Here is a 9,875-nt window from a genome sequence, read left to right as displayed (position 1 = left end):
TTTGGATCCTCGTAGCAAGAGAAAACAGGCTGTAGGAAAAAAACTTATCTTTTATGGGGAAGGAAGTGACGGTTTTAGTGGTGTCTTGTTCATCGCTGACAGAGATTTGGAGCCAAAGATGGTTCTAAACCACCCCTCCGGAAGATTCCTTGGTGTTAGAATTAGATGGGATGATCAACCTATCACCATAGTAAATGTTTACGGCCCTTGCAACACAATGGATAGAGCTAAACTGTGGATGCAGCTCAGGAATACTCCGATCAAAGGGGAGCGGCTGATAGTTGGAGATTTCAATATGGTCAAGAAAAGCAAGGAAAAAATAGGCTCCGCCAGTATACAGGCTGTCTCAAAAAAGAAGTGGGCTATGATTGACTTGTGGGAAGTGGGACATGGAACATCATGCCTGGATTCACCTATACAAGCCTTCCGTATGTCCGCACTGCCTCCCGGTTGGACAGATTCTTTTGCTCTCATCAAGCTGACTGGATCTCATCGACGTTAGAGATTAAGGTAGTCTCAACAAAAAGCCTCTCCGATCACATGCCATTACACTTATAGCTCAAGAAAGATAAAGGAGGGGGGGGGGCAATCCCCGAGAGGGGAGAAAAAGATTCTGGTTACAGGGACACACCTGTTCAAAGACCCTCTTTTCAGAAGCATCACCAAGAAAGCATTGGGAAAGCTCAAGAAAGATGTGGGGATGAATAAACCTAGTGCTTGGAATCTATTTGTTCAGAGTGTACAAAAAGCTATCAAAACTTCGGGTCCTTGGGTTAAAAAAGCCAATGAGCCACATATCAAACATCTCACAGAGGAGGTAGCACAATTAGCCTCTAGGAAGGCTGCCGGACTGGCTATCAAGGATGAGCACAAGCGATGGCTTGAAGCTAAATCTCACCTGGCCAACGAGCAGCTGGAGGAAATCAAGAAGGCAAGATTGCTCTCTAGGGAAACTTTTCTTCAACTAGAGCCTTCAAACCAAGCACATTTTTTTAGGACTCTGAAAGTGAGGAAGAGTCGAGGCCGCGTGCAAGTGCTCGATGATGAGAAAGGGAATTCAATTCAAAACCAAAATGAGATGGCTGGACTTATGCTCAGTTATCTCAGCCAGATTATTGGCCACCCAGAGACACAATCTCAAGAAGTGGAAGAAGACCGAGCGTCTTTACTTGGGAGTGTGGAAAAGAAGGTTCCCCAGGAGGAAGCCAACCGCATGGAAATGGCCTTCTCTGAGGAGGAATGCTCAGCGGCACTAAAAGCTCTTGGCAATGAAAAGTCCCCCAGTTGGGATAAACTGAAGGCTGAATTCTTCAGGGAATTTTGGGATGATCTCAAGGGTCCAGTCACACGGATGGCCAATCAAGTTGTTTTCGAAGAGTCGTTGTATGCAAGTGTTAAGAGAGGGCTTATCAAGCCCATCCCCAAACAGATCTGCTGCTCTCAACTTAAACATTGGCGTCCCATTACGATGATGTCAGTAGCATACAAAATTATTGCCAAGGCGATAGATCTCAGACTTGCCCCCCTCCTGAGTTGGATCATTCCTCCCCATCAACATGGGTTCGTTAAAGGGAGATCTATACATGACAATATCTTGGCAGCAATAGTAGGAATAGAGTATGCATCCTTCTCCAAGCAAGAGTGCATCTTTCTGCAGCTGGACCTCGACAAAGCCTATGATAGAATAGAATGGTCCTTTATAGAAGAAGTCATGGGAGCTCTAGGCTTTGGGCCTCGCCTTTGTCGCCTCATACGCACACTAGGCATTGGTAGCCAATCAGAGCTCCTGTTTAATGACAGAATTGTGGGCTCTTTTGAGGTTAAAAGGTCTATTAAGCAAGGATGTCCCCTGGTCCCCTTGCTTTTCGCCCCCCATCGGGTTGCATCCTCTCATTACGATGCTCAAAGCCAGTGTTGCACGGGGAGAGATTCAAGGTCTGGCATTACCGGGCAACGACCAGCTATTGGCCAAAATGTTCGTAGATGGTTCGCTCCTATTCTTGAAGGCGTGCCCTCAAGTTTTCAGGATAGGTCTAGAGATTGTGCAAACATTTTTCATGGCCTCGAGATCCAAGTGCAATATAGAGAAGTCAAGACTTATCTCCCTGTAGAAGAACGACTCTTTTGACCCTGCAATCTGGACATGAGAGATTATCTCAAAAGGGAGTGTATTCAGACACCTAAGAGCCCCCGTAGGGGTGGACGTAACCCACAGGCAAAGATTTCAATGGGTCCTTGAAAAAATAAGCTCAAAAATGAGAAGATGGGAGTTTGTTCAGCTCCCCTTCCAAAGCCGGATTAGAGTAATTAATGCTTTTATGATCCCGTATATTGCTTTCCTCAGCCCCGTGCTCAAGATGGCTAAGTGTAACTGGAAAGAATTCTTAAAACCAGTGAAAAGGTTTCTTTGGAAGAACAACACAAAAACCTCCCGACCATGGCAATGGGTTAGATGGGAGATAGTTGCTCGCCCGGTAGACCAAGCAGCCAGATACTTTAAGAACTCCATATTACACTGGTCCCCTTGGCTCTCTAAAATATTGGAGCCTCCACAAAGCCCTTATTGGATAGAAATAGCCAGGAATGTGAATAATAAGGGGCTCGTTCAACTAGAGCAATTTTGGGATGGCAACAATAATTGCTGGAAAACTCTTGACTTTTTAGCCATCCAATTTCAACTGAATGGCGTTGAGATCTTACTAGTCTACAGGGTGATGAAAGAGCTTGATAAGGTGGTGATTCCAACTTTGAATGGGATGCTTGGAAATGGCCCAGGAGTAGCCTCTTTTGGAAACCACATTCTAAAGGCAATTACCATGCATTAATGCACGAGGAGAATTGGTGTAGCCCCCTCAACAAATTATGGAAGAGGCATTGGATGGAAAAACGGTGGGAGGGAGTCATGGAGAACATCTGGAAGCCAAGGTGGCCTCAGTATATGAAGATATTTCTATGGAAAGTGATGTGGGGTGCTCTGCTGATAGGCGTAAAGATACAAGAAAGATGAATCGGGTCTGATCGTTGTTCAGGGTGCAGAATAGATAGTGAAGACCTAGCCCACCTTTTCATGGGATGCCAGGAAATCAGTGGCATGGCTGGGAAAGTATGCAAGTGGATTCAAAGGACATGGCAAATGAAGTTCTTCAAGACTGATCTGTTCTTTGGTAGTAGAAGGTTGGGAAGTCCTGCTTTTCTTGTCTACACTCAAATAATCAGGTACTACTTCTTTCACCATATTTGGCAAGTAAGAAACTGCCACGTGTTTGAGGGGGATATGGCTGTGGCAAGCTTTTGTGAAATCATACGAGAGAGCAGATTGAAAATCCACATGATCGAAGGCAAACAAGCCTCAGAGGACTGGTCTAGAACAATACATGTCATGATGACATCTCGTAATAAGTAAAGCCTTGGACTAGTTGTGGTTTCCCTGTCAAGGCTCAGTCTAACTCGAGGTTGGTGTATATTTCTGATGTTCTTAATACTATCCACTCACAATTGTGAGTTTTGCAAAAAAAAAAAAAGTTTCGGACATGCAAAGCGTCATTTGGTCCTCACAGCCAAGCAAGGTGTCCGTTTGCTGCCAAACTTCACATGCAAAAACCAACATGTAAGGTCAAAAATCAAGAAAAATTGTTGCTGACCATCTCCTCATCAAAAGACGCTTTTTGAGCGACAAATCACCAAAAAGGGTATCTGTGAGTTCAAATGATACATCAAATAAAGAAATATATTTCGAAGATTAAAATTCCAAACAGGGAGTTTCTAAGCTGAACATTTGACTTTTTGAGTTGAAAACAAGCTAGTAGGGATGGGGGACACAAGCACAAGACAACCCAAGGCATCAAAATCACTTTTTATCAATAGAGACATCATACACATATGATGTCTCACAGTCAGGTTTTCCACAAAAATCACTCGACTTCACCAACCCATTTTGCATACCCTAAACATGGAGCGCATAAGATTTCATGAGATTTGGAGCCAAATAGAGTACTCAAGACCCAAAAAATGCAAAGTCTCATCCTAATCCCATTATTTGACTTTGGACTTATCAAAAGTGCTTCAAATCAAGTGAAATTTTACACACAACATGTACATAGACTATACATCATATGCCTATGCTCAGAAATACATTTTTCAAAAGTAGACATTATATGTGTATAAAGTCTATACCTGTCACAAAGGAATTTTGCCAGCAATTTGAACATCCAAAATTGTGAAGCATATCACATATAGCCCCTACACCAACTTTGGGCATGTTTTGATCACCACTCACATCAATTTCTAAATCAAAGTGTTATAAATTGTTCTATGACCTTGAGCTCATGAGCACTAGTCCAATTTCAAATTTTCACCTATCAGAGCCATGCACACATCAAGAGCTACCTCTATCACAAGTTTAAGCCAAAAATTCCAAAGTAGACATTATACGCATATAATGTCTAAAAGTCTTGAATCGATAGGATGTTGTGGTTTTGAAAACTCTAACTATTTATACACATCATTATGAGCTCCTTAACACATTTTCATCACAATTGGATGTACGTCTTTTGACCTTCAATCATTCAAAAGAGCGGAATTCTGTGTGCAAAAACCTCTTGAAGCTCTTTGACACCAATTGACAAGCGCAAATTCAAATAAGTGATCATGGACATCTTGCAAGCCATACACAGCCTACCTATGGAATCTCAAGCTATTTTGTATCAAAAGACTTTATACGCGAATAATGTCTAATCTCTTATACAGATGCCAAAATCCACATTTTTCATCAAAAGCATGTTCACCATATTGTATAAAAGCCATGCATTCAATTTTGGACAAATTTGGGCAAGGTTATGACCACTTGGAGCCCAAAATCAGAAAATCCTGGCAAAAAGAATGCTCTATGCCCCCAAACACATGACTCATATCCAAATCAAAATATGAGATGATCAAAGGATTCCCAATCACATGGGGGTGCTACAAATAAAGTCTGGGCCAAAAATATCAAAAGAGACATTATATGCGTATGATGTCTCCAAAGGGCCAAATGATACTTATGGCGAGATTTCTTACTTCCAATGTCTTTATCCCATTAATATTAACCCAAAGCCCAAGTATCATCAAATTTTGTATTTGTATACCCATCTTAACCCAAGCATCGGAATCCAAAGCTCTATGATTGAGTATTGGCGCGCTCCAAGCACATGAGGAGAAACCCAAATCAACTTCTAATATCACAGGAGGCTATGCCATGCTAATGCCCACTTACACTTTAGGTTTGAGCCATTTTTGACAAAGTAGACATTATACGCGTATGATGTCTCACTAGCCAAAAAATGAATCTAAAGACTTACTTGAACCCCTCTTAGACTTTACAACATGATTATGAGAGCATCTACCTAGTTTCACCCCATCTGAGCCTCATTTACTCAAAACTAAGCCAAAATCCAGCTTCAAAGCTTGTAGGGAGTTGTAATGGTCATAACTTGTCCAAATAACATCCAAATTGAAATTCATGCATATACCCATGATGTACATGATAAGAGCTATGCACATGTGAAATATCACTCAATTTTGAGCACATGAATATTATACGCGTATAATGTCTCACAACATAAATCTGTACCTAAAATGCAATTATGACCACATGAATTGAACCCTTAGGCCCTAATTAGCTTGTGTTTCAATTTTGAAGTCCTATTGCAGAAGTAAAGGCGTATGACAAGGTTCTCTTCAGAGGGGAAATATACAAAGTTGTCTCTGATGTGGTGGTGAAGGTTGATGATATAAATCAACAAGTAGAGGAAAGGGGCCATTGGAAAGCTTGTATAACTTCTTTTTTCTCTATGCAGCATCAAGGAAAGTCCATGCTTTTCTTTGCAGGGAGATACTATAAGCAATGCATTGTAGGTGATACTCATTCAGAACGATTACTTATTGATACAGTTACAGGAATGAGTGTCCTTGAAAAGATACCGTTGCCCTTCACTTGGGATTGTATTCGCCCAATCTCATCTTTGCTACATAAGTTTATTCCAATGCCATTATCGCGAGGACATAAGTTCATAGCTTATGAAGTGAAAGACTTAAAGAGAAGGGATAGATTGCTAGAGGAAGGACAATGTGGAAATGTTCCTTTATGGCTCCAAGAGCATGATATAGTAAAAGTATGCATCGAAAATGGAGGTGTGGAACAATTGAAGCATGCCGTGGTTAGGGAAATAAACTGTGAGGAACAAATGGCAAAGCTTGCTATACTAAAGCCTCCTATGCATCAAAGCAATATTTGGAAAGTTCAAATAGAGGAGAATGAATGGAGAAGTTGGGATAGTTGTCTGTTTCTGCTCGAAGGTTGGGTTGTAGTGAAGAAGAAAAAGATCACTAAGCTAGGGGAGCTTGATCATTGGGTACCTATTATATGGCGCTCCAATGAATGATTATATTTTGTAATTCACTATTTGAACATGTCTAAAATGTGTCAAGTTTACATTTAATTTTGTACCCCACTATTTGAGCATGTATACAATGTGTCAAGTCTATATTTAATTTTGTAACCCACTACTTAGATATGTCTATATTGACTTAAGTCTCTTTTTTTTAAAGTGATTTAACTTTTTTTTATTGGTGGTTGTTAATTATTTTTATATGTGTGTGCTTGTTTGACTTTGTTAGGGTAAATATGAGTTGTCCGCAATCTATTTTAGCTGCATTGCTTTCGAAACCTCATGATGAAGCTCTCAAAGAGTTGAGTGTATGGAGAGCCAATTATGCTGGGAACAAAAGAATTTTAGGAAATCCTACTAGCATTACTACACATGGGGATCCACCTTGTGCAACTAAATATGATCCAAAGATATATGACCAGGTGTTTAGACCTCCACCTCCCACACATAGAGATGCAGGGAAGCTTTATGGTAGAAATTTTCTTTTGAAGTATCATCCGGATCAATATAGAGTGTTTTACTCTAACTATGGGGAGGTGGGAAAATGGTTTGCAAAAGTTGACTCTATTGGTGACCTTCGAAACAATCTTGAACGAAAGAGTCAAGTTATGAGCATCATTGAAGACAACATAGGCAAACTCAAAGACATTGTCATAGATGGAGCTTCTTATCCTTGGAAGGAGGAGGATATTTATTTATGGTGTATCAAGTCTCTTGCCGCTAAGCGCAAGTATACCAAACGAAAGGCCCACCAATCAACGTCTTCCTCGAGTGGATCTACGGTATGGTTATTTAATGCATTAATAAAGATATGTTTTTTGTGTGTTTTATACTTACAAGATATTTTTAATGCAAATATAGGCCATAAATAATGATTTACATGATAAGGATGTTGGGATGCAACATGGAGAATCCAATGACTTGGATAAAGATGATTCTCCTAACAAAATGGTAAGATAGTTAGCATGAATACTTAGTGGCTTATTTGATGCTTTTTTTTATCTACATTTTATTTTCAATAGGTAGAGAATGCTCACGATGACAATGCTTTGGCAAAGCTTACTGACATGGATACTATTGTGGTAATTGAAAACAAGATGGAAAAGGAGGCACCAGCTAATGTGAGTCATTGGTTACTACACACTATTCATCTTGAGCTTCTAAATGTGTGTTCTTAAAGTTAAATTTGTTTATGGTTTATTTATGAAAACTTAGGAAGATGTAGAAGTATATATTCCAGAAATTCCTTGGCAAAATAATGATGAAGAAAATGATGCTTATGAGGTATGTTCAAAAGTACTCTCTCTCTCTCTCTCTCTCTCTCTATCTATCTATCTATCTATATATATATATATATATATATTTCACTTAAATTATGATTATTTTTTATTTAGGAGTATCAAAGATTTATATCAGATGGGAGCTTTGGGGTTGCTTTGGAAGAAAAAAAATCTTATGAGAGTTCACATGGTGTTGATCATAACCATGTAGAGAACAAGGTTTGAGTTTGAAGTTATGTTGTTTGATGCATAAAATACATTTTTTGTATTGCTTGATTATTGTGATTGTTTGGTATATAGAAAATGAAAGATAACACTTCAAGTGAATTTTGCGATTCAAATGTAGATCTGCTCCCTAGAAAAAGTGTGCGAAAAAGAAAGGTATGCTAGTAATATATTTGTGTTGAGTAGCTTGATCGATATTGGATTTTACTTTCTTTTATTAGTTGTTGTGTGTCGTGTTTTTAGGCTACGAGTAAGCTTCAGGAGCTTCTCAAAAAAAAGGAGAAAGCTTCAAAGGTTTCCAATAACAAAAAGAAAAAGGTAAATTGGTTAAGTTAAGCTATATAAATGAAATCTTGGTAACTAGGATTAAAACTATATTGTTTTCATGTTTAGGAACTATCAAGTGGATCCAGAGAAGAGAGTATTATTGATGAAAGATCTGTTTTAGAAAAAAAGGTGTGTATTTTGTTAGGTGTACTACTTGCACTATACTTTGACTAATACACATAGAGTTTAACTAGATGATGACTGATACTCTTTGTTATTTTTTTGTAGGCACGAGAGTTATGTGTAAGTGATAAAGAAGCCATTCTAATGAAATGGCTTGGTACTAAGAAGGTTGAAGACATTTATCATCTTGTAAAACCTACTTATACTGCTCTCAAAAAAACACATTCCTTCTTCAAGAGGAAGGCGGGTGACACCAATTCTTTTACCATGTGTGAGGATTTAGTGACTTGGCTCTTAGTGAAGAGCATAGTTTGTATCAATTTTGATAAGGTAGGAGCTTTGTCACTCAAAGATGTGGAGTTGGAAAATGAAGATTGAGATTTGTATCTTTGAAACTTCTATGTGTTTGAAAGTGACATTATCTTATTGAACTTTCATATTTGGTTACATGTACCTCTCTTGTTAAGTTGATTAAATCATTTCCTGAATCACTTAAAGATTTGACTTAGCATACATTCTACTAGTTTAGATTTTCTATATGTCTACCTAGTTTAATAAATTTTCTAGGTCATTAACTAGTTTAGATTTACTTGGTGACTTATTAGTTTGGATTTGCTAGATGATTAACTAGTTTGACACAGTAAGGTCAAACTAGCAAGTGGGAAGAGTTTCTAGTTAGATCTAGCAACTTAGCTACTATATGGTAGTACCATTTTCCATATAGTAACAAAATTACTAGATTGACCAACTAGAAACTGTCTCACAGTTGCTAGTTTGCACTTTTACTAGTTGTGTGTATTCAAACTAGTGAATCATCTAGCAAATTTATATTTTTTTCTATATGGTAACATGTCAAAATCTCCTTGTGCTTCCCCTACCGTGGCCGATGCTCCCCTGCACCTCCTTGTAATCTGCACCCTCCTCTTGTTTTTTCAGCCCCCCTCCTTGCCAGTTGCAGCCCCGGCTCTCCCCTTTCAAACTTTTGCACCGCCACCCTTGGTTGCTTGCTGGCAAGCCCTGGTCGCTCCCCTTTATGATCTTGCCGAGCCTGACTTCAAAAGCTCTCTCTCGGCCATAATTAGCTGCCCATGCTCATCCCCCTTCTGGAGTTCCTCTCAGACCTGGCGGTGTCCACGTGATGAAGCCCATCTCGCCATCATTTCTCCATCTAGTAGGGTTGAAACCCACCTTCGACCTCCCAAATGCCACACTTTGCATCCATACCTTGGCGGCGCCTGCTTTATCTTGCATCATGTACTTGCACAAGGACTCTGCCATAACCTTGGTAAAGTTCACATACATGAATTTGGTTTATCGATGGGTCGACTGGATCTGGCTGCACTAGTGTGTCCTATGTGTCTCGTGACATTTCAAACGCGTTTGGTCTAGTTTTGGATAGCATGAGCATCGTAGGTTGAGTTGCTTTCACTAGTGCATAGAACATTTATATTTAAATTCCTTGAGTAGAGATTGTCTTAGAAGGTCGAGAAGGTGC

General features: G+C 39.5%; 1 protein-coding gene across 1 annotated transcript; it reads left to right on the top strand.

Annotated features, from left to right (window-relative positions):
* Window positions 1–217: 217 nt before the first annotated feature.
* On the top strand, window positions 218–8,758 carry LOC147444312 (uncharacterized). Its single transcript, XM_086528095.1, has 11 exons — window positions 218–497; window positions 5,689–5,888; window positions 6,917–7,207; window positions 7,287–7,376; window positions 7,448–7,546; window positions 7,641–7,709; window positions 7,820–7,924; window positions 8,006–8,086; window positions 8,174–8,248; window positions 8,324–8,386; window positions 8,486–8,758. Exons 1-11 carry the CDS (start codon window positions 218–220, stop codon window positions 8,756–8,758), a joined length of 1,626 nt encoding a protein of 541 aa, XP_086384221.1.
* Window positions 8,759–9,875: the final 1,117 nt, after the last annotated feature.

This window comes from Adiantum capillus-veneris, chromosome 13 (genome assembly GCF_014529385.1).
Source record: "Adiantum capillus-veneris isolate H3 chromosome 13, ASM1452938v2, whole genome shotgun sequence".
Lineage (NCBI taxonomy): Eukaryota > Viridiplantae > Streptophyta > Polypodiopsida > Polypodiales > Pteridaceae > Adiantum > Adiantum capillus-veneris.
The sequence above is the reverse complement of the archived record's forward strand: the minus strand, read 5'-3'. Positions and strand labels throughout refer to the sequence as shown.

Excerpts from the sequence above, each read along its gene's own strand:
- LOC147444312 (XM_086528095.1), top strand. The coding sequence starts at position 218 with ATGGATAGAGCTAAACTGTGGATGCAGCTCAGGAATACTCCGATCAAA. Across the intron at positions 7,710-7,819 it reads AAGAAAATGATGCTTATGAG|GAGTATCAAAGATTTATATC; the intron begins GTATGTTCAAAA and ends TTTTTTATTTAG. Across the intron at positions 8,387-8,485 it reads GATCTGTTTTAGAAAAAAAG|GCACGAGAGTTATGTGTAAG; the intron begins GTGTGTATTTTG and ends ATTTTTTTGTAG.